At 36.5% G+C, this 24,497-nt stretch overlaps 3 protein-coding genes, 1 long non-coding RNA gene and 1 other non-coding gene across 7 annotated transcripts in view; 3 read left to right on the forward strand and 2 right to left on the reverse strand.

Annotated features, from left to right (window-relative positions):
• The first annotated feature begins 647 nt into the window (after positions 1 to 647).
• On the forward strand, positions 648 to 7,869 carry LOC100248824 (S-norcoclaurine synthase 1). Its single transcript, XM_019226281.2, has 4 exons — positions 648 to 1,223; positions 1,350 to 1,594; positions 1,947 to 2,271; positions 7,448 to 7,869. The coding sequence occupies exons 1-4, from the start codon at positions 990 to 992 to the stop codon at positions 7,691 to 7,693; spliced, it is 1,050 nt and encodes a 349-aa protein (XP_019081826.2). The 5' UTR covers positions 648 to 989; the 3' UTR covers positions 7,694 to 7,869.
• Positions 1,347 to 12,202, reverse strand: LOC109123705 (uncharacterized). Of its 2 annotated transcripts, XR_009464598.1 has the most exons (5): positions 11,796 to 12,192; positions 11,520 to 11,591; positions 10,345 to 10,579; positions 7,364 to 7,573; positions 1,721 to 2,187 (listed from the first exon to the last, which is right to left on the reverse strand). It is a non-coding gene; the product is annotated as an uncharacterized LOC109123705 (long non-coding RNA). The 2 variants fall into 2 exon arrangements; XR_002031492.2 differs by lacking the exons at positions 1,721 to 2,187; positions 11,520 to 11,591 and adding an exon at positions 1,347 to 1,572 and having other exon boundaries at positions 11,796 to 12,202.
• On the forward strand, positions 8,861 to 10,696 carry LOC100253917 (S-norcoclaurine synthase 1). Its single transcript, XM_002279574.4, has 5 exons — positions 8,861 to 9,109; positions 9,271 to 9,518; positions 9,951 to 10,159; positions 10,195 to 10,310; positions 10,451 to 10,696. Exons 1-5 carry the CDS (start codon positions 8,861 to 8,863, stop codon positions 10,694 to 10,696), a joined length of 1,068 nt encoding a protein of 355 aa, XP_002279610.1.
• Positions 12,203 to 12,244: 42 nt separating the features above from the next.
• Positions 12,245 to 12,316, reverse strand: TRNAM-CAU (transfer RNA methionine (anticodon CAU)). Its single transcript has one exon. It is a non-coding gene; the product is annotated as a tRNA-Met (tRNA).
• A 2,233-nt stretch (positions 12,317 to 14,549) lies between these two features.
• LOC100267786 (S-norcoclaurine synthase 1) overlaps positions 14,550 to 24,497 on the forward strand; it is a 28,614-nt gene continuing 18,666 nt past the window's right edge. Inside the window, exons 1-5 of one of the 2 annotated variants that reach the window (XM_010665824.3) lie at positions 14,551 to 14,919; positions 16,499 to 16,746; positions 16,821 to 17,145; positions 17,793 to 18,000; positions 18,912 to 18,957. In XM_010665824.3, coding sequence (XP_010664126.1) covers positions 14,728 to 14,919; positions 16,499 to 16,746; positions 16,821 to 17,145; positions 17,793 to 18,000; positions 18,912 to 18,928 — 990 coding nt within the window. In that variant the 5' untranslated portion in view covers positions 14,551 to 14,727 and the 3' untranslated portion in view covers positions 18,929 to 18,957. Of the gene's footprint in view, positions 14,920 to 16,498; positions 16,747 to 16,820; positions 17,146 to 17,792; positions 18,001 to 18,911; positions 18,958 to 24,497 lie in introns of those variants that run through there. The other variant, XM_059734116.1, reaches the window with a different exon arrangement.

A 24,497-nucleotide genomic window follows, 5' to 3' on the forward strand; every position in this document is an offset into this window, starting at 1 on the left:
TGATCTTGGAGCTTTATTTCCAAAACATTATTCAATAGCATTATTAATCACCATCATGAAAGTAGTAGACCCTTTCTGAGCTGAATTATTTTTTTGTTTGTGATTCCACATTGTGTCAGACGGCTATCAGATACCAGCATTGTTTGGGAATGATTCCAATAACTTCTGTGTGTCCCTTTTTGTTGTATTCTTGTCATCCAGTTCAATTCAAGACAAATTTGGGAGAGGAGACAAAAACAAAGAAAATATTTTTTTGCTTCCATTAAAATTTATAAAATTTCTATTGCCTTTTGTCTTCCTGGCATCTGTTCATATGCTTCAAGTCCATCAGAAGCTAACTCTGGCACGACTTTGAAATCATCCAACACATGAGGATCACTATAAAAAACATATCTGTCCCAATCCATCGAATTTTTATTTCCCTATTTAGTATTTTTTATTTGTTAAAAAAAAAAGGAAGGAAAGGGCAACAAGAGCAAGAAAATGTAACCGTCCATTCTGTTTAAAAGGTGTGAAGTTAGTCAACCGATGATGATTGGATGCTGATAGTTAAAAATGGATCTTATGACCAACTTGGAGTACAATATGTATAGAAGTATTCTTATGTTGAGCAAACTTGTGGAGATTTCCAAGAGTTAGGTGAGGCCTAGGGATATCCTAACTAATCTACAACAAAGAGATGAGTTAAATTATTGAGACATCGAGATCATATACAATGCAAAGCAGAGATAAACTGAATGAATATACGGAGAGGTCGCAGGTGAAAAAGACCCAATGGCTACACGGGTTAGTTTTGGGAATGAAACTGAGTGGGTAGGTGGGAAAATATGATATTTGGATTTGAGTAGGTCAAGAAATCAAATGGGTAGGGAATAAAAAGAGATCATGCAAAAGACAAATGATATGTACAAGAAATGGGGACTCACTATAAAATGCAGGTAAAGCAACAGAGAGGTTGATGTATTGCAAGAAATGGGGGGGGTGAAGAAATGAGCACTAGAAAGGATTTTGGTGGCTCTCTCCCTGTTGCAAATGTCCAAGCTCTTGCTTCCGACAATTCTGGTGACATACCAATCCGGGACCTCCGGGCAGAACTCCAGTCAGAAGAAGTTTTGGTGGATGAGTCTCCCCACATTCCCATCATAGATATGAGGAAGCTCATGGTTGATGATGATGAAATGGAAAAACTCCATTTTGCCTGTAAAGATTGGGGCTTCTTTCAGGTATAACTAACTCCAGGGCTTCATATTCTGTTTCTAGTCGACATAATTCATTAAGATTTGTGCTTTAGTTTACTATACAGTTTGAATTTATGAATATTAGAAACTGAGGATGTTGTGGTGAAACAGTTAATCAATCATGGGGTGGAAGAAGTAATTGAGAAAATGAAGATGGATGTCCAAGAATTCTTTAAGTTACCTCTAGAGGAGAAGAATGCTTATGCACAGCCACCAAATAACATTGAAGGTTATGGTCAAGCCTTTGTTGTTTCTCAAGACCAGAAGCTTGATTGGGGTGACATGCTTTTCCTTTTTCCTCTGCCAGCCTCTCTAAGAAATATGAGACTATGGCCTGAGAATCCCACTTCTTTCAGGTAAACAACAATAACACCCATACATATATACTTATTTTATGTGAATTAAAGTTGGAAAAATTTTGATCTAAAACAAACATGCACATATCCATACATAAAAACAGACGACACATTCAATCCTTGATGCTTGCCTTTTTAAATCACTTTCTTAATATTAAAACAGAAAACGTTTATATCTTTTGTACAGTAGATTAAATTGAATATATTAGTTTATTTTTTTGTACATAATGTTAGGGCATTGAGGTTCCAAGCGTCAAACTAGTTATTCCTCATGATCCTTCAAGTTTTGATCTATGATGGGAAATATACTAACTTATTGGTCGGTTGCTGGAATTTCCACCTTGTATGTCAGGGAAACATTGGACAATTACTCCTCAGAGCTGCATAGAGTTTCAATCAACCTTCTGAGGTCAATGGCCAAGAACCTGGGGGTAAATCCCGACAAGCTTGCAAGCATGTTTGAGGATGGCACACAGGGAGTTAGGATGAATTATTATCCACCTTGTGTGCATGCAGACAAGGTTATGGGCCTCACTCCCCACTCTGATGCCACAGGACTCACCCTACTAGTTCAAGTCAATGAAGTGCAAGGTCTGCAAATCAAGAAAAATGGCAAATGGGTTCCCATTAAACCTGTCCCTGATGGATTAGTTGTCAACATTGGTGACATCATTGAGGTAATTAATCTTAAATAATCTATAAAAATGTTAACTTAATAGTAGAACTTGCATACTGTTGAGAGAGAGAGAAAGAAGAAAAACCTTAATTCTCATTCATATGTTTACTTACAATTGAGCAATATATATATACAAGGCTAGGAGTCCTAACTACCATACATGTGACCTATATTAACAAGGAAAGATTATATACTATAAATACATTATATTCAACACTCCCCCTCAAGCTGGAGCATATACGTCATATGCACCAAGCTTGTTACAAATATATTTAATCCTAGGACCTCTGAGAGATTTAGTGAAGATGTCTGCTAGTTGATCATTTGAATTAACAAAACTTGTAGCAACACATCCTGATGCGATCTTCTCTCTAATGAAATGACAGTCAACTTCAATATGCTTGGTCCTTTCATGAAAGACTGGATTGGATGCAATATGTAATGCGGCCTGGTTATCACAGATGAGTTTCATCTGTTCATCCTTTCCAAATCTCAACTCTCGAAGAAGATGTCTCAACCATATGAGTTCACATGTTGCCAAAGCCATAGCTCGATACTCGGCTTCAGCGCTAGATCTGACCACTACATCTTGTTTCTTACTCTTCCAAGATATTAGATTACTTCCAATAAAAACACAGTACCCTGAAGTGGAACGTCTATCTGTGGGTGAGCCAGCCCAATCTGCATCTGTGTAACCAACAACCTGAGTATGACCTCTGTTCTCATACAACACACCTTGGCCTGGTGTACTTTTGATATATCGAAGAATGCGGATTACGGCATCCCAATGGCTATCACATGGTGATTGTAGGAATTGACTAACAACACTCACAGGAAAAGAAATGTCTGGACGAGTAATGGTGAGATAGTTCAATTTACCTACGAGTCGTCGATATCTCCCGGGGTCTCCTAAAGGCTCCCCCTGTCCTGGTACAAGTTTGACATTCGGATCCATAGGTGTGTCTATCAGTTTACAGTCTAACATACCAGTTTCTTCCAGGATGTCTAAAGCATACTTCCTTTGGGAAAGGACCACACCAGAACTGGATTGAGCTATCTCAATTCCCAAGAAATACTTGAGTTTCCCCAAGTCTTTGGTCTGAAAGTGCGTAAAAAGATGTTGCTTTAGTTTCTGAATATCATCCTGATCACTACCTGTAATGACGATGTCGTCCACATAAACAACCAGATAAATACACTGCCCCAAGGAGTTATGATGATAGAAAACTGAATGGTCTGATGTACTGCGAAGCATGCCAAACTCTTGAACAACAGAACTAAAACGGCCAAACCATGCTCGAGGAGATTGTTTCAAGCCATATAGAGAACGACGTAACCTGCACACTAAACTAGACTCCCCCTGAGCAACAAAACCAGGAGGTTGCTCCATATAAACTTCCTCGGCAAGATCACCATGAAGGAAGGCATTTTTAATATCCAACTGATAAAGAGGCCAAGAACACATAGCAACCATGGAGAGAAGCAGACAGACAGAAGCAATCTTGGCAACAGGGGAGAATGTGTCACCATAATTAGAACCATAAACCTGAGTATAGCCTTTAGCAACTAAGCGGGCCTTAAGGCGATCAACCTGACCATCAGGACCAACCTTAACTGCGTAGACCCAACGACAGCCAACGGTAGATTTACCAGAGGGTAAAACAACAAGATCCTAAGTGCCATTAGAGTGCAGAGCAGCCATTTCATCCACCATTGCCTGTCGCCAGCCTGGATGGGAAAGAGCTTCATGGGTGCTCTTTGGAAGAGAAACAGAGGATATAGCAGAAACAAAAGCAGAATAGGGTGAAGATAATCGATGATAACTCAAAAAATTGTAAATAGGATGAGGATTACGAGTAGAGCGAGTACTTTTCCGAACAACAATGGGTAAGTCATTAGGAGAAGGCAGAGTCGGGGCAGGTGAAGCCGAAGGGATAGGAAGTGAGTCAGCAGGTGCCTCAGCAAAAGGGAGAGGAGCAACGACACGAGGACGACGATGATAAACCTGAAGTGGTCGAGGAGGCATAGCATTAGGTGGGGAGACAATGGGAATGGGCAAGACTTCAGAAACAGGAAGAGACTCAGAAGTGGTGGAAAAGAATGGTGAGTCCTCAAAGAAGGTGACATCAACGGAGATAAAGTATCGATGAGTCTCACGGGAATAACAACGATAACCCTTTTGAAGTCTAGAATATCCCAAGAAGAGGCACTTCATGGCTTTGGCGGAAAGCTTGTCCTGTCCAGGAGTGAGAATATGAACAAAGCAAGTACAACCAAAGACACGAGGAGGAAGGAAATAAAGTGGTTGGTTAGGGAAGAGAAGGGAGTGAGGAATCTGATCGTGTAAGACAGAGGAGGGCATACGATTAATCAAATAACAAGCGGTAAGAACAGCGTCCCCCCAAAAACGAAAAGGAACATTACTATGGAGGAGGATAGTACGAGCTGTTTCAACCAGATGTCGATTCTTGCGTTTAGCTACCCCATTTTGTTGAGGAGTATGAGCACAAGAAGACTGATGAAGAATCCCATGATGAGACATAAACGAAGTAAATGGGGCTGAAAAATATTCCCTGGCATTGTCACTACGTAACACACGAATAGAAATATTGAACTGGGTTTGGATTTCAACATAAAATTTCTGGAAAATAGAGAATAACTCAGCTCGATTTTTCATTAAAAATAACCAAGTACATTGAGAATAGTCATCAATGAAAGTGACAAAATACTGAAATCCTAAAGTAGACGCAGTCCGACAAGGACCCCAAACATCAGTGTGGACAAGCTCAAAAGGAGACTTTGCCCGATTATTCAAATGCTTTGGGAACGAGATACGAGTATGTTTCCCAAGCTGACATGACTCACACGGAAGCGACGACAAAGTGGAAAAACGAGGAACCATCTTCTAGAACTTGGAGAGACTAGGGTGGCCCAAACGATTGTGAATGAGGAGAGGAGCATCAGTGGAAATGCAAACTGCAGGAGATGAATCCGAGGTGAGGTGATAGAGGCCTTGAGACTCACGTCCTATGCCAATCGTCTTCCACGTACTCCGGTCCTGCAAGGTTACAAATTTATCAGAAAAGGTAATAGAGCAATTAAGAGTACGAGTGATTTTGCTGATGGAAATAAGATTAAAAGGACATTCAGGAGTATAAAGGACAGAAGTGAGAGGTAGAGAAGGCAGAGAAAGGGCCAAACCAATACCGTTAGCCACAGTTTGAGAACCATTAGCTAAGGTAACATTAGGTAAAGCAGAGGTAGTAGTAATAGAGAAGAAAAGATCCTTATTACCAGATAGGTGATCAGAAGCTTCATAATCTAGAATCCAGGGTCCAAGAGAAGATGTGTGGGTAAGGCAGGCAGAGGCATTACTAGGCTGGGCAACAGAGGCAACAGAAGCCTGAGATGCGGAAGAGCTCGGAGGCTGAGGCAGCGGAGAATCAGAGGACTGGGCCACATAGGCAGTGCGAGGAGGCCGTCCATGTAACTGATAGCAACGATCGTGAGTGTGGCCAAGTTTATTGCAATAGGTGCAATGAGGACGTTGACCTCTACCTCGGGTACCACTGCGGCCTCCTCGAGAGTTAGTTTGAGAAACTAACACAGAAGAATCTGAAGTGCTATCAAATGGCAAAGTCTGAGTAAAGGAGATACGGAGGAGGCGAACAAACACATCATCCAAGGACGGAACTGATGAACTACCAAGAATCTGATCGCGGACAGGCTCAAGATCCGGACAGAGGCCAATAAGAGTAAGAACCATGAAGAACTTGTCAAGCTGTGTTTGTTGAGCCCCAACATCAGGAGTAAGAGGCATCACAGTCAAGAACTCCTCCTTAAGAGAGGCAATCTGACCAATATAAGTAGATAGATCCAAGTCCTGTTGGCTGATATGGACAATAGCAGAAGCCACCTTATAAAGACGCTGGATATCATTCGTGTATAATCCTTTGGCCTGAGTCCAAAATTTAAAACAAGTTTTGTAGGCCCGAAGATGAAGAAGAATCTTGGGATCAACCGATTGCCATAATACACTACATAACTGTGCATCTATCTTCCTCCACTGTACGCGGTCAACTTCAGGGATATCTGCCTCTTGGGTAACCAAGTGATCCTCATATCTTGGACCCATAAACCAAAGTTCAACAGAGGCAGACCAGGAAAGATAATTTTCACTACCAACCAATTTCTCCGAAGTAATCATAGGAGATCTAGATATGACAGAGGAAAAAATGGAAGTTTTAGTAGCCATATCCACTTATCTGGAGAATGAAGTATGTTTGGATCGAAGAGAGCCCTAATACGGCTTCAGATTGCGGCGTGGCACCACCGAAAAAAGGAGACGGCCTCAGATCGCGGCGTGGTAACACCAGAAAGGTAGAAGAACACTTCCCAAGGCACGTGCAGGGATTGGGGTGGAGAAAAAGTAGTCGGACCTTCGCCGGAAAGACTGTTTGGAGGGCTGACGGAGACAAAAATCCCCAAAAGAGGTACGTGCAGGGCTCGGATGGGAGAACCAGGGAGGTAGGGATGCTGGTCGGCGTCAGGCGAGGCTGGAGGAGGAGGCGCGTCGCCGGAAAAGGCCTCACGCGCCCTCACGCGCCGGCGCGTGAGACGCAGTCGCCGACCGGAAAATTGCGCGTGGCCGGCGCGTGGATGGTCTTTTGGTTCCGGTGCCTTCATAAAAGTTGGAGATCTCCTCCAGGCGCTCCTTCTGGTATGGTCGGTGTCGGAAAAGACGTCGCCGGAAGTTCGCCGAAAAAGTTTGCCGGCAGTGAGTGTTTTTTGACGACGATTCGATTGACCGGAAAGTATTGGGAGATGGAGAAGGTGACCGAAATGAAACACGGTCACCGGAAGGTTTCTCGGAGTTGATGACACGGGAAACAGGAAAGAATTAGGTTTTCTCCCTTGGCTCTGATACCATGTTGAGAGAGAGAGAAAGAAGAAAAACCTTAATTCTCATTCATATGTTTACTTACAATTGAGCAATATATATATACAAGGCTAGGAGTCCTAACTACCATACATGTGACCTATATTAACAAGGAAAGATTATATACTATAAATACATTATATTCAACACATACCAAGGTGGATCAGTCCTTTGTTGCTTTGCAGCCACCATTTTAGAATTGCCACATAAAAGACTTCTTTCTTCCATTTCTAAGCAGATCATGAGCAATGGGGAATACAAGAGCATAGAGCACAGAGCGGTGGTGAATCCAGAAAAAGAACGCCTCTCCATTGCCGCATTTCACAGTCCAGATCATAGGACCATGATTGGTCCTCTGCCAGACCTTATAAAAGAGAACAGCGCAAACTATAAGACTACAAGTCATGATGACTTTCTACGAATTGTTGTAACCAGAAAACTTGATGGTAAGAGTTTATTAGGACAAATGAAATTTGCAGATTGATTCATGTTCAGCAAAAATAATTTCAGTTGAATAAGTGAAGTTCTGATGCAAGTTTCATTTCCTCATACATTTCATTGACAGTTAAACTAAAACATGGGCTCTTCTAGGAATCACATTGCTGCTGAATAGGCAATGGTGTTTTAATCTATTATGATAAATGAAGGGTATTCAGTTTTTGGGTGGCTTTATGTAATCAGTAAATGGCCCTATCTATTGGAAATTGGAATTCTACAAACTTCAAAAAAACTAGGAAGAAAGAATCATTGAGCATTTAAGGTCACAACTCACAAGTTCTGTTGGCAGGACTTTAATTTAATAAAGCCAAAATATAATATTACTACAACTCAAAATTTACAGGGAGTAGATTTTCAAAAGCAGAAGTTAGAAATACATGCCACTAAGCACTCCTTTTACAGCAAGTGGACAAAGTGACAATGAGTATTAAGGTAGCACAATGCACAGACCACAACTCATAATCTCATTGGGAGGAGTTTAGACTATTTTTCAATGAATGGTAAGATAAAAAATTAACAAAACAGTGCATTCATTCAAAATTCCAATATGGGAACAGAGTGAAATTCTTCTTGTTCTTAGAACTGCTATCAAAGAGCCATAGCTCCATACCACTAGAATAAACAAATAATAGGTAACAGGTCATCCTAAAACTGTTGGCAAAAACAAAAAAACAAAAATGCAAAAAATTTATATCACAATCAACCAGGATATAACTCAATGGTATTGCCACTGCAAACGATTAAGATATAAATGGATGGGCAGAACCTGGTTTCTGTATAGATCAGGGGGATCTTTCTCTATAATAATTTAGGAGTTCTGGGTCAAATATGGTTTCTCAGCTAAAAAAATATAAGCTATAGGCATCGTTCTAAAATATTGTTCAAATTCTAAAGTATTGTTCAAAATGACCCTCTTTACTTTAACTGAAATTAAAGCCATTGGATGAAGCTGTGGCTTTCCATTAAAGTACAAGGTCTGTGTTTTACTAAGACAAAACCACATGATAAAGAGCAAAAGACAAATGATGTGTTCAAGAAATGGGAACTTGCTATAAAATGCAGATAAAACAATCGAGGGGTTGATGAGTACAAGAAATGGGGGCTCACTATAAAATGCAGATAAAGCAATAGAGGGGGTTGATGTGTAGAAGAAATGGGGAGTGAAGAAATGAGCATTAGAAAGGAGTTTGGTGGTTCTCTCCCTGTTGCAAATGTCCAAGCACTTGCTTCCAACAATTCCAGTGACATACCAATCCAGTACCTTATGCTGGAACTCCAGTCAGAAGAAGTTTTGGTGGACGAGTCTCTCCATATTCCTACCATAGATATGAGGAAGCTCATGGTTGATGATGATGAAATGGAAAAACTTCATTTTGCCTGTAAAGATTGGGGCTTCTTTCAGGTATAACTAACTCCAGTGCTTCATATTCTGTTTCTAGTTGACATGTATGATTCACAGATCAAAAATTTGCAGTTTAGTTAATTACATAGTTTGAATTTATGAATATTAGGGTGAAAGTCACATAGGATATTTTGGAAACTGAGGATGTTGTGGTGAAACAGTTAATCAATCATGGGGTAGAAGAAGAAGTAATAGTGAAAATGATGATGGATGTCCAAGACTTCTTTAAGCTATCACTGGAGGAGAAGAATGCATATGCACAGCTACCAAATGACATTGAAGGTTATGGTCAAGCCTTTGTTGTTTCTCGAGACCAGAAGCTTGATTGGGGTGACATGCTTTTCCTTCTTCCTCTGCCAGCCTCTCAAAGAAATATGAGACTATGGCCTAAGAAACCTACTTCTTTTAGGTAAATAATAATAACACTCATACATACATACATACATACATACATACATACATACATACATACATACATACATACATATTTTATGTGCATTAAAGTTGGAAATTTTTTTTATTAAAAAACAAACATGGAGACATAAATATACATATAAAACCAAAAACATGCACAAGTCCATCCATCCATAAAAACAAACATGTGATGTGACCTAACACTTAACACAGAACACACATTCAATCCTTGATGGTTGCTTTTCTAAACCACTTTCTTAATAGTAAAACAGAAAACATTCATATAATGTTAGGGTATTGGTAATCAATGATTACCTTAAGTTACAAACATCAAACTTGTTATTCCTTATGGCCCTTCAAGTTTTGATCAATAACAGGAAACATACTAATCTGATCATCCTGCTGAAATTTGTACATTGTATGGCAGGGAAACATTGGAAAAGTACTCCTCAGAGCTGCATAGAGTTTCAATCAACCTTCTGAGGTCAATGGCTAAGAACCTAGGCATTAATCCTGACAAGCTTGCAACCATGTTTGAGGATGCAACACAAGGAGTTAGGATGAATTACTATCCACCTTGTGTGAATGCAGACAAAGTTATGGGCCTCACTCCTCACTCAGATGCCACAGGACTAACCCTACTTGTTTTTTTTTTTTTTTTTGATAAGTAGCCCTACTTGTTCAAGTCAATGAAGTGCAAGGACTGCAAATAAAGAAAAATGGCAAATGGGTCCCCATTAGACCTGTCCCTGATGCATTCATAGTTAACATTGGTGACATCATTGAGGTAATTAATCTTTTACTAATCGATAAAAATTTACCTTAATGGATGAACTTGCATACTAAGGTGGATCAGCTCTTCGTTGCTTTGCATCCACCATTTGATAATTGCCATATAAATGACTTCTTTCTTCCATTTGTAAGCAGATTATGAGCAATGGGGAATACAAGAGTATAGAGCACAGAGCGGTGGTGAACCCAGAAAAAGAACGCCTCTCCATTGCCGCATTTCACAGTCCAAATTATAGGACCATGATTGGTCCTCTTCCAGACCTCCTAAAAGAGAACAGTGCCAACTATAAGACCATAAGCTTTGAAGACTTTGTAAGAATTGTTGTAACCAGAAAACTTGATGGTAAGAATTTATTAGGACACATGAAATTTGCAGATTGATTCATGTTCAGCAACAAGAATTTCAGTTGAATAATGAATGTTCTGATACAAGTTCAATTTCCTGAACCGGCTGCTGAATAGGCAATGGTGTTTGAATCCATGATAAATGAAGGATATTCAGCTTTTGGGTAGCTTCATTTAATCGGCATAAACTCTAACAAAGAAAAGTCAAATGGCCCCATCCATTGTAAATTGGAATTCTACAAACTTTAAAAGGAACTAGGAAGAAAGAATCATTAGGCATTTTAAGGTCTCGATTTCTGTTGGCAGGACTTTTAATTTAATTAGCCAAAATAGAATGTTATTACAACTCAAAATTAACAGGGAATAGCTTTACAAAAGCAGAACATTGGCCATCAGCTAAGAGGGAGAAAGCTTCATGTAAATCTCAACCTAAAAACATTCAACAAGTTGGTAAACTTCCTCAAAGCAAGAAATGTTTTATTATCAACCACATGTTTTGAGAAACATAAATTTCAAAGCACTACAGATTTCATTGTTCAAAATGACCCTCTTTACTTTAAGTTAATTTAAAGCCATTCAACGAAGCTGAGGCTTCTCATTAAAGTGCAAGATCTGTGTTTTACTAAGATGAAACCGCATGATAAAGATGAGACTTCCCATTAAAAATACAAACTTCTGTGTTTTTCTTGCAGCTTCAACTAAAGGTTCTTCAATTAGAAAAATGCTGGTATTTATTTGGCACCAGCATATGGGCTGATATGAACAATATTTTAGAAACATGCCTACAACACATCCCTTTTCAGCCAAACAGTTCTTTATCAGCATCAACTCATAATTTAAAATGAGCTTCATGGCTTACCCAACTATAGTCTATGCAGGAAGAACACTGAACTCCAGTCACACTTCACCTTGATAGTTGATATTCTAAAATCTAAATGCAAAGACATTTAAATTAGAGGGAAATTTGGAAGTTAGAGCTGATAGAAACACAGTGGAATGGGATAAAGAGCATATGCAGATTGATGAATGGAGGAGGAACCAATCCAGAAGATCCATAATAGAAATTTACAAAAAGCCTGCAAATTTAGCGATACAAGGACTATTTGCTAGATAAATGATAAGAAAAAGAAGATACCCAGCAGTCGTGAGTCCAAGTAAATCAACATGATGTCACGGACTTAGTCTTTTACTAAGCTCGTGCGAAGCTTCCTGTCCTCTATCTAACCCCATGGGGAGGGCCATTTGATCAGGTCGTGACAATGAGCTCCAAATCCAAACAAAACCCAGATGAGAGAATGCACCAATGTTAAGGAAACCTAATAGAAAGACTATTTGCTTAACAAAACATCCCAAAATTGACCACTACAATCCACCAATCCAAAGAAAAACAGCGGAGGAGATGCAAAAAGCTTAAATGCAGGTTGAGCAACAGGCTCGAGATGTCAGAGCCAGTTTTCGATCCTCGGACGGTCGGACCTCTGGGTTATGGGCCCACCACGCTTCCGCTGCGCCACTCTGATTCTTGTTGTGTACACTGACATCTTTTTTATTAGGACTTAAAAAAATAAAATAAAATAAAATATTTATCAGAGCCAGGTTTCGATCCTGGGACCTGTGGGTTATGGGCCCACCACGCTTCCGCTACGCCACTCTGATTTTGGGTGTATATACTGACATCTGACAATTTATTTTTTTTTAGGGACAATTGCCCAAAAATTAAGCTTTGGTCTTAAGTTGCCCGAGGAGGATATAAAATATGAAGATCTCTACCAAAATATTTGACAAACTTTTTAATCTTAAATCTTTTTTTAATAATTATTCTGAAAATTTATTATTTTTAAAAAACTATTTTTTTAAATATATTCTAAAAATATATAATTTAAAAAAAAAATTGACATATTTTTTATATACACAATTTTAAAAATATATACTTTTCAATATGTTTGATTTTTAAATAATAATAATAATAATTTATTTTTACTTTTTTGGAAAAATGTGTATTTTTTTTTCCAAATCACTAAATTATATTAAATTTTATTGAGATTTACAAAATAAATAAATTTAAATTAATACTTTTCTAATATCTTTTTTTCATAGTCAATAAATATTATTTTTAGAAAGATAAAAAATTTATATCATTTTTCCTAATTTTCATACATCTATGAGTCTTGGGCTTAAATTGTGAACTTATATGGATCAAAACTTAATATTTAGACCCAATTGGGTTCAAAACACAATTGTCCCTAATTTTTATCACTATTAATTTTTTTCTTTTATATTAGAAACAGGGTTATGGCCCACCACACTTACGTTGCGATACTGATTTTTGATACGGTGTGCTGCTTTAATTAAATTATAAAAATTATTGTTTAAAATATTCTTTTCAATATTGTAAATTTAAAAGGTAAATAAATAAATTTACTTTTTTTTCCCTAAAATACCCTTTCATAAAGTGAAAATTCTTGTTCCATTCCATTCTAATAAACTATATTAAATAATAGAGAAATAGGGAAATAGGAATTTTTAGTAAATAAAATATTTAATTTGTAGTAAATAAGCTTTGAAATTATTTAATTATTTCTCTGTCAATTAAATTATTTAATTAAAGTTCTCAAACTAAATAAACATAAATAGGACTTTTGAAATAGAATATTTATCAATTTGATATTTATAGTACTTAACTATGGACATTGCATGTCAGAGAATCTTTAGAATTATAGGGGGTGCATCAATTCTATTTTTAAGTCCAAGAATGAGTCACATAAATAATAAATAATGTTAATTGAATGTCACAAAAGTTTTAACCTTTCTTTACCGGATGTAAATTGATTTTGAGGTGGATGGAAAATAAGGTTTCGGGTTTTATCGATGATTTTTTTTTGTTTTTTTGTTCCAAGTTGCGAATAGAACTACCAAAATGAGAATTGCTCTATTTCCACAACACTAGTGCCTTAACTTTTGTTTTCACGAAGAAAAAAAAACACATACAGATAGATGATTTTCTTTAGAAGCATGTTATTTATGATTTTTCTAAGAAAAATATTTTTTTAAAAAAAAATTATTATTGTAAATAGTAGCAATTTTGGGTTTTAAAACTCCCAAAAACTGCTTCCTCCGTTTTTCATTTATTGAGTTGGGTTAGATTTATTCACTTGGGCACCTAAACCTAACTCCAACGGAGATAACTAGATGAGATCCAAGAAAATAATAACCACTAAAATTAAAGACAATGAGGTGTGATTTTCCTTGTGAGGATGGGGACTGATAAATTGGAAAAATGCCCAATTTATGAGGTCATCTGAAATTTGAGAACTAAAAGAAGATGGTGATCAATGGCTTGAATTGAATAAATGATTTGATTTATTCTAAGATAAAAGAATTTCAATTTGCATGCAGTTTTTTGATACACTGAACTTGAACTATAAACTCTGTTGACCAAGAAAGAAAATACTTTTAGTCCATGTTCCAAATTAAAATTTTACAGGGATTTTGTTTAGCCTTAATTTCAGAAGTAGAACCTGAGAAAAAAGAACTCACATGAATTTCATCCTGAAATGCTATGGAATTTGCAGGATGATTAGCTCTCCACAGTTAAAAATCTTTCATCACATTTAATCAAACACAAGATCAAAAAATGCAGAAAAAATTTCCAAGAAGTATTTTTAAATGACAACATTTTTGCCATTTTTATTCATTATTTGACCTGGGATCAATAAAATTCCTTGTTTACAATGAACTTTCAAACAATAGCATCATTAGTAATTTTAAAATAGTCTAATTCCTAATTATTTTTTCTCACACTCGAAACTATTGATTCTTTCGTAATAATTGCTAACAGAGAACCGTCAACTATCTTTATTTTTTTATTTCTTGCACATAGCAAATGCATTAACTGCCCAACCCATACAATGAATTAGGTCATTGACTTTACCCAACCCATACAATGATTGAAAACTAAAGCATACAATAATTGAAGAAGGAATTGGATTATTGAACTGAAACACCCCTATGCACACTGCAAAACAGGAAGATTAGCTACGAGAGAGTGGCATCAGGAGTAGACAGAGATGGTGGGTGAAGAGATGAGCAAAGAGTTGGAAAGTTCACTTCCAGTTGAAAATGTCCAAGCTCTTGCTTCCAACAACCCCTTGGTGGATGAGTCTCTCCAAATTCCCATCATAGACATGAGGAAGCTCATGGTTGAAGATGATGAAATGGGTAAACTTCACTTGGCCTGTAAAGAATGGGGCTTCTTTCAGGTATTGTCATCTTATTTATATATGTTTTTGCTCGGGTGCTTCTCTCTTGGGATTTTTATCAAGTTCCTATTTTGAGCTGCATGATCTATACTTTATTTCTTGGAATTTGTCTCTAGCTGTGGTTTATAGACTCTTATAAGCAATTCTTTTCTGGGTTTCTAAGAATGGAGGGATTGGGGTAGAATACATGCAGGGATTTGGTTTTGGTTTATAGATTTGTTCGAGGACTGAAGGTTTGGGTTATGGTTTTCTATGGAACCCTAAGGTGGAACAAAGAGATAGTTTCTACAGGTCATCCAATTATCTAATTATAAATAAAAATTGGGAGGTTATGGCAAATTCTCTTGGATTCAAAGGCTTGACAAGTGATCCTACATATGATCTGATTTGATCTCTTCAATTCAAAGGCCTGATAAGTGATCCAATGTCTGATCTGATATAGGAGGATCACCCTCTAAACAACAATAATAAGATCAGTGTAATTTCTAAGCATGGGCTTTGGGAATAATTCATGCAATTATCAACTGGAAGTGGAAGCTATACTTCACTTGGCCTATTTTCATCATGGAACCATATCACCTGTTTGTTAATGTTAACCAAATCACGCACACACGAGAACAAAAATTAAAAAGAACATGAGATTTTTAATGTGGTTCAACGATCAATGTGATCCTTATATTCACGGAGTGTATTAATACTTAACAATCCATTAATCAAAAGGAACAAAAGGAGTTACAATTGTGAAATTATCGAAAAACATCTCTTAATTGTGGTAACACTTTCTAAAAAAAACAAAACCCTAAAACAAATGAGTTAAAATATGTAATAGGGACAAATTAGTCAATTATCACATAAAAAAAAATTTCTCCAAGGGGTGTTGTCTCATTCAACTCTCATAAATTGACTGGATAGCTCAACCCCTGTGAGCTGATTGGGTAGCTTGATCCCCAACATTCTGAGCGAAGTGTAACAAAAACTGACTCAAACTTCACAATCCAATAGTTAATCCATATTCTCTGTCTTCTGTGATTTCTTGACCTAGAATGAATTACTTTTATTAAGATACTCAATTATGATATGGTTGATGTCTTTTTTTCTTTGGAAGTCTATACCTTTGAAGACTGTCAAATTTATTTATTCAACGGTTTCTCCTTTTCAAGTCCTCATTTCTATTTGGTGTCACTTATCCAAAATTCCCTCCTAAATACTACTTAATTTGTTTAAATATTTTCACCTTTTTATATAGTATTGAAATGGGATAGGTTTTAGAGTCCGTTTGACAATACTTTTAGTAAACACTTTGAGTATAAAAAAAATGTTTTTGAAGAAAAATCAAATGTTTGACAAAATTTAAAAAGTACTTTTAAAAATTTGAAAAAGCACTTATAATGCTTCTTAACAAAAACCTTCTAGAAAAAACACTTTTAATAAAAGTATTTTGAATTTATTGTTATTCAAATAATGTCAAATCTCAATTTCTAAACCACTTTGTGGAGAACAGAAAGAAATATTTTTTTTCTTATTATTTTTAACCTTATGGACAAGCATCTTAGGTTTGAGTTATGTTATGATAAACCAGTTAATAAATCACGGGGTAGCAGAAGAAGTAATAGAGAAAATGAAGGTGGACCTACAAGAATTCTTTAAATTGCCACTGGAGGAGAAGAATGCTTATGCACGGCTACCAAATGGCATGGAGGGCTATGGCCAACCCTATATTTTTGGACAGGGCCGGAAGCTTGATTGGGGTGATATGTTTATGCTTGGCTCACTACCAGCCTCTCAAAGAAATATGAAGTTTTGGCCTGAAAACCCTTCTTCTTTCAGGTAAATATAGCTAAATTATCTCTGATTAAATGAATTCTTTTATGCAGTGCTTAAGTTTTCAGCCTGTAAATTAGGGCAACCTTGGACAAGTATTCATTGGAGCTCCAAAAAGTTTCAACTTGCCTTGTTAAGTTGATGGCTAAGAACCTTGGGAACAATCCTAAGCACCTTACAGACATGTTTGAGAATGGAAGACAAGCAGTAAGAATGAATTATTATCCAGCTTGTGTGAATGGAAGCAATGTTATGGGCATCACTCCCCATACAGATGCCTCTGGACTCACCCTACTTCTTCAAGTCAATGAAGTGCAAGGTCTACAAATCAAAAGAAATGGTAAATGGATACCAATTACCCCCATCCCTGGTGCATTCATTGTCAACATTGGCGACATTATCGAGGTAATTAAATCTAAATTCTTTAATAGCATTATTTTTAACCATTTTGATATAGCTTTCTGTTTTTGGCTTTAACTAAAAGCGAAAATTGCTGTCAAAGTTATAATTTTAAAGGAAAATATTGATATTGTAAATTTTTTATTAAATATAAAAAAACTTTTTGTATAAACCAAAATGCAGCTTTTACAAAAAGCAACATTTTCCTAACTTCTATATTGAACTCTTTTTTAATTTGTCTGGAATAGTTTCCTGTTTTTTGCTTTAATTGAAAGGGAAAATAGAAACTCATCGTAATTGAAAAAACCTTTTGAAAGGAAATTGAACTAAATAATTTCCTGTTTTTATCAAATTATTAATATTTTCGTAACTTAATCATGAAAAAACGTTTTACATAATCCAAAATAGAGCTTCTACAAAAAACAATATTTTTCGTAACTTTTACATTAAATTATGTTTTAAGTCATAAGTTATTTAAATAAAATTAGTCTAATAAGTATAAAAACTTTTATCGAACATAAAAAAGAGTTTTTGACTTTTCACAATTCAATCCAAATAGGGTCATTATTAAACCAAATAGGCAAATGTGTATTAGTATAGTTCATTTAAAAACCAAAAGATGATAAATACACTATGATTTCATTTGTGAGCAGGTAATGAGCAATGGGGAATATAAGAGTGTAGAGCACAAAACAGTCTTGAATCCAGAACATGAACGCTTCTCCATTGCCGCATTTCACTTTCCAAATGTTAAGGCAATGATTGGACCCTTGCAAGACCTGGTAAAGGAGAATGGTGCAGTTTATAAAACTCTAAGCAATGATGAGTTTTTAGGGCTTTTCCAAAAGGCCAAACTTGATGGTAAGAGTATATTATATTATATGAAATTAGAGAACTAAAAAAACTTGATAATTATGTTATGTTAGATGAACTTTGAGTTAAATAAATCATGTGATTTATGGTGAATTAAGAAAATTTCAATTTCTTATATTTGGTCTCTACGACTTTTGACCAGTCGCATATCTTCTATATATTTTTAATGATCATTTTCTTATATTTGCAAATATGCTTTAAAGTAAGAATTTAGGATTATTTGCATTAGGTTTGGGTTAAATATGCCTAGTCACTATTAGTTTAAAATTTCATTAAACATGATCCCTCATATATTTATGTGGTATTTTCACTTTCTTTTTGACTTAAAATAAGCGAGATATTTGATAAAATTTGAAACTCATCGTAGGTAAATGTATTTAGTTCAAACCTCAAAAGAAGCGAGTGAAATTTATCTTAATAATTTATTCTATTGTAGTAACTAGGACTTTTTTTTTTTAAATTGTATGATTCTTGATTGGATAACAAATTCATTAAGGAGATTTATTTGGAGAAGGAAATTAGTGTCTTACAACCACGAGTACTCGAGCAAGGGCACGAGGCATCCTTTAACATCAATAAAAATGAAAGAAATTAAATTAATAAATATAAAAATTTAAATGTTAGTTATAATATTATAGCCAATAAACTTATAATTATTCTCAAAACTTTATATTTGTATATCAACTCTAATGATACTATTGTTCCGTCCCATCATGGAAGCAGATTCGAGTAAAATATGCACTTCCTTAGTGTAGACCTCCTCGGAGGCAGGGAGTTTTCTTTTTATTTATTTATTTATTTCTTTTTTCCTACCTTTTTTTCCCGAGCCACTCGACATGATGGGGAGAGCTGTTTTTGGGGCAGTAAAAGGGGACTGATGGGGGGCTTTTGGGATGCAGATGGGACGGGATACTGACATGGCTTGGAGGAGAAGCTAAAGAGAAACAGAGAGATAAGAAAAGGAGAGACAGGAAGGAGGAAAGGGGTCTGGTGGATTTTTCTCGGGGAACCTAGCTGGAGGGGATCATCTTTAGGTACGATTATCATGGTTTTTCCTGTGTATTTTCGCTCTTCATACTCGTTATATCTCATGCTATGTGATTCCTACTCTGTTGGTTGGATTGTATATTTTTTTATGTTTATTGGTTCATGAAATGGGGTGATATGAACATGACTTGTGCTTGTGAATTACGGGATGAGATGAAGAAGGGAAAACTGGCACCGTCAGTGTTGGCTTACAGCGTGCTCATCCGTGGCCTCTCAAGGAATGAGCTTCTCCGTTACTTTGGGCACTTCATGCCAACCCAACGGCATTGAACCCGAACCTTTCTACCGGTCCGCCCATCGATAATAGAGGAAGCCATATCTACCATAGTTAAGCCACCTAAGACCCTTGATGCCATACCTTTTCTCCCTCCAACCGCCATACCCATCTCCACAAGAGCTTCCAAAGCCGCCCTTCTACACGCATAGGGTCCAAACATGCAAGCTGTTTCCGCCATCACTCCTCCCAGTTTTCATCAGAGGTGCGTTTGTCGGCGGCCTGGAGAGCTTCACGACCTCCCATGCACGCGTGGCGTCGACATTCTTCACGCTCCCTGAACTGGTAGCACCTTCTGGACGTCGCCAGGCCGCCACCACCTGCTCCGGCTGCGCGGGCGCCTGCGCCAGTCACCATGGCGGCAACACCTTCTGAACGTCACCAGACCGCCGCCACGGTTCCCCCCTTCCCTGCGCCGTAGCTGCTCCTCTTTTCCCCGCGTTGCCATGGCTCTCTTCTTCATCGTGCCGCCGGTGGAGTCTTCGCGGGTGGAGAGGCAAATGGTGAAAAGAAGGGTTGTTTTGCCCATGATGGTTTTAGGCTTGGGTTTGAACTTGGAGCCCAGGCCCAAGCCTATGAAGAGAAGCCCAAGTTTATGAAGGCTTTAATTGCCTTGGGCTTGCCCATTGATATCTTATGGACTGGGCTTGATGAAGATGGGGCTTATTAGTGGGTTTAGGCTTATGGGCTTGGGCTTGATGGATGCATATTATCATTTATTATTATTATTATTAATTATTATCATTATTACTATTATTATTATTATTATTATTATTGATTATTATTATCATTGTTATTATTATTGTTATTATTATCATTGTTATTATTATTATTATTATTATTATTGTTACTATTATTATTATTATTAATTGTTATTATCATTGTTATTATTATTATTATTAATTATTATTATCATTGTTGTTATTATTATTATTGTTATTATTATTATTATTATTAATTATTATTATCATTGTTATTATCATTATTATTAATTATTATTATTATTGTTACTATTATTATTATTATTAATTGTTATTATCATTGTTATTATTATTATTATTAATTATTATTATCATTGTTGTTATTATTATTATTGTTATTATTATTATTATTATTAATTATTATTATCATTGTTATTATCATTATTATTAATTATTATTATCATTGTTATTATTATTGTTATTATTGTTATTATTATTGTTATCACTGTTACTATTATTACTGTTGTTATTATCATTATTCTTGTCATTATTATTATTATTATTAACCCAACTTTCAAAATCTCATTATTATCATTATTATTAATTCACACTTTCAACATCTATTTATCATTATTATTATTATTATCATTAATCCAAACTTTCAAAGTCCTATTATTATTATCATTAACCCAACTTTCAAAAATCTCATTACTATTATTATTATTAACCCAACTTTCAAAATCTCATTATTATCATTATTATTAATTCATACTTTCAACATCTATTTATTATTATTATTATCATCATTAATCCAAACTTTCAAGAATTTCGTTATTATTATTATTATTATTATTATTACCTCAACTTTCAAAATCTATTTATTATTATTATTATTATCATTAATCCAAACTTTCAAAGTCCTATTATTATTATTATTAACCAACTTTCAAAAATCTCATTACTATTATTATTATTAACCCAACTTTCAAAATCTCATTATTATCATTATTATTAATTCACACTTTCAACATCTATTTATTATTATTATTATTATCATTAATCCAAACTTTCAAAGTCCTATTATTATTATTATTATTAACCCAATTTTCAAAAATCTCATCACTATTATTATGATTAACCCTACTTTCAAAATCTCATTATTATCATTATTATTATTTCACACTTTCAACATCTATTTATTATTATTATTATTATTATCATTAATCCAAACTCTCAAAATCTCATTATTGTTATTATTATTAATTCACACTTTCAAATTTTTTTTATTATCATTATTATTAATTCAACTTTCAAAATCCTACTATTATTATTATTAACCCAACTCTCAAAATATTATTATTACTATTATCATTAATTCAACTTTTAAAATCTTATTATTATTATTACTATTATCATTATTATTATTAATTTGATTCTCAAAATCTTATTATTATTATTATTAATTCACACTTTCAAAATATTATTATTATCATTTATTCAGACTTTCGAAATCTTATTATTATTATTATTATTATTATTATTATTAATTCAAACTCTCAAGACCTTATTACTATCATTATTATAAATTCAACTTTCAAAAGTCTATGCTCTCGCAGTTCAATTTCCTAAAGTCCGTTTATCATTTTCTTTAACAAATTTCGATTTAATCACCGGAGCTCTAATCTTCAAAATTTAATTCCAAATACTCCAATTTTCAAATAAGCTCTAATAATCCAGTTTTCACTCGAATAGTTTTTAATCACATTTCAGTTCCTAAATAATCTTATGATCTTCTTGATTTTACATAAGCAATAGTGATTCCTTTATAATTCTAAAACACGGGATTTGTGGGATTAGCTCATGAACAATAAATCGGGCTTTGTTGGGGGCCCTATGTTTGACCCCTTTTGACTGTCAATTATCGTGCTTACTGTATTTTGCTTGAGCTTCGTTTTGCACTCCGATATGTATGAGCTATGTTTTGTATTCATTAATTGTGCACTAATCCCGTTTCTTGATAGCACATTGTGGCTCGTGGTCGAGGTACGCATCCACTCCCTTTCTAGTCAATCTCTATTGCGTGTTTTGATTCTCATATTGTACATGATTTAGGTGAATATCCATTGACTTTCTCGTTGATTGCCACGTCAGTTTCATTGTATTAGTAGAGACTCGACTTTAGGGGCTTAGAGGGGTGCTACGGTCTTTACCGTACCTTCCCGATGAGTAACCTGACCCCCGAACCTGATCCGATTTTTCATAGACCACCTTTTCCAAAGTAAGGAGTCACACTTAGGGTTTTTCTTTTTTATTTTGTTTACTCTTTTAAAAATAAAACAAAAATAAGTGGCGATTCCAAGTCATTTTTCTTAATCCATAAAGATCATTTTTCAAATATAAAAATTGAGCTTGCCATCGGGTGGAAAACGCATGAGCCGAAATGCGGGGTCCACAAAATGGCGACTCCACTGGGGACTTATTTTAGAGGGTTAAGCTTGAACTTAGAGTGAAGCAAATGTGGCATTTGATTGGACGATCAGCGGATGCTCATCTCTTGATTGTACATTGAGGATTTCTTGACGCATGCTTAGATGTCGTATTCATTTGAGATTTTGACATGCTGGATTATTGATGATTGATCTTATTGCATTGTTTAGCATATTGATTCTGATTTTGGCATGATTGTTCTGATCACTTCACATGCATACACTCACCATTGTATATCACTCAGCTTGACATGTTGATTCTCTAACTTGTATACTATTTTGATTGTCTTTAAGCAGGATGTTTGTATCACTATTCGTCTTGGTTGTCGTATTCTCGCTTATCTTGTGTGTACATGAGTGATATATTATGCCCTGCTTGACTGTGTGATGCATGACTGCCCTCCCTCTGCATGATTGCATGTCGCTTGTCTATGTGGGTTTCACTTCTATCCCCTTACTTCCAAATCTCTTGGTTTCGGTCATTCCTTTCATCCCGGTTCTCACTATTGCAAGTGTGAGACCTTCTGTGTGCTTGTTCTCTGACCGAGCCAGAGATTAGGAGTAGGGTCTAGCGACAGGCTATATCGATGCACGGGAGCATTCTGGAGGAGATCGACATTTTGATGTCGATTGGAGTCCGATCATTGAAGACCTGTATAGCCCCGAGCTAGGTTTCATGGATAGTCGTGCGACCAATGTCTTTTCTCTTCTGCTCTAGATTCTTAGGGTTTTCGGATGCACCCACACCATTCACTGTGCACTTTAGAGTACCATTGAGCGTTGAGAGTTTGAGAGGTTTCACCATAGGAAACCCCCTGGGATGTTGAGGTAGTGCATGTGTGGAGGTGATGACCACTTTGCATCGAAGCGCCCCGTCTCTTCGAAGACGTGCAGAGGGTTGCGTACCGTCGGAGGGTACGATCGCTTCTGCTAGGGATCTTTTAAAGTCCACCCATATCCATTTAGAGCCATCTTGACCTCGTAGGTTGAGCCGTAGATCCTCCGATTAGGACTCCCTCCCTACATGTAGGTGCATCTGAGGGCCTTCGGCGCCTCTGTGGTCACATTGTGGATTCGACGCTCCCTCTTTAGACTCCAGTTGAGAATGCACAGAGATCAGTGCTAGTTTTGAGTACAGTCGGACCGTTCATCTTAACTTGGATGCTTCGTTGGTTCCCGCTTAGATTACTTTTTCTTTTGTACATTCTTAGAGCCATATCCTTATTTCGTTCTTCGTGCTTTCTCAGGATCAGACCTTTGTTCTTCATTTGGATATACCTTTGTGGGATAGAGTAGAGGAGGAGACTTTCAAGATCAGATTTTGATCACAGCTTGGATACACCTTCTTGGGTCAGAGTTGAGGAGAGATTAGTCCGATATTCAGAGAGACATAGTATGGATCAACAGGTTGTTACTGTGGATCAGTTCACGGCCGCCATGGCTTCTATCCAAGAGGCTTTGGCTAGCCTTAGATAGGAGATCGGTGGTCAACAGGGTAGACCACCAGCAGTGGCTCAGGATGAGACACCGCATGACTCGTTGCCATCTCCACCGCCACCACCTATTCCTTCGGCGCCTCAAGCCTCACCCTATATACTACACGGGCACTCTGAGATCGCTCCACCCGTAGTCGCCCAGGCCACAGTCATTGATGACACGCATGCGCGCATGGACCGCATCGAGCAGTGTATGAGGCAAATGAGAGTGTCAGATGGATCAATTGTTTGGGATGATTTTGAGGTTATGCCGGTAGCCAGTCTGTCGGCTAAGTTCAGGATGCCAGACATCGAGAGATATACATGCATTGGTTGCCCGCGCCTCCACCGCAGACTTTATAGCACCGTAATGAGGGCTCATGGTTTGGACGAGTCTCAGATGATTACTCTATTCCCGCTATCTCTGAGTGGGGCAGCCCAGCGATGGTTCGCTTCCTTGGAGTCTTCACGACGCCGGACGTGGGGTGACTTGGCCCAGGAG

Source organism: Vitis vinifera, chromosome 2 (assembly GCF_030704535.1).
Source record: "Vitis vinifera cultivar Pinot Noir 40024 chromosome 2, ASM3070453v1".
NCBI classification, from domain to species: domain Eukaryota; kingdom Viridiplantae; phylum Streptophyta; class Magnoliopsida; order Vitales; family Vitaceae; genus Vitis; species Vitis vinifera.

What these genes read in the sequence shown, in the direction of transcription:
- LOC100248824 (XM_019226281.2), top strand. Translation starts at nt 990, where the DNA reads ATGAGCACTAGAAAGGATTTTGGTGGCTCTCTCCCTGTTGCAAATGTC. An exon ending in AAGATTGGGGCTTCTTTCAG is followed by an intron (nt 1,224 to 1,349) that starts GTATAACTAACT and finishes GTGGTGAAACAG; the next exon opens with TTAATCAATCATGGGGTGGA. An exon ending in GAGAATCCCACTTCTTTCAG is followed by an intron (nt 1,595 to 1,946) that starts GTAAACAACAAT and finishes CTTGTATGTCAG; the next exon opens with GGAAACATTGGACAATTACT.
- LOC100253917 (XM_002279574.4), top strand. Translation starts at nt 8,861, where the DNA reads ATGGGGAGTGAAGAAATGAGCATTAGAAAGGAGTTTGGTGGTTCTCTC. An exon ending in AAGATTGGGGCTTCTTTCAG is followed by an intron (nt 9,110 to 9,270) that starts GTATAACTAACT and finishes GTGGTGAAACAG; the next exon opens with TTAATCAATCATGGGGTAGA. An exon ending in AAGAAACCTACTTCTTTTAG is followed by an intron (nt 9,519 to 9,950) that starts GTAAATAATAAT and finishes ATTGTATGGCAG; the next exon opens with GGAAACATTGGAAAAGTACT.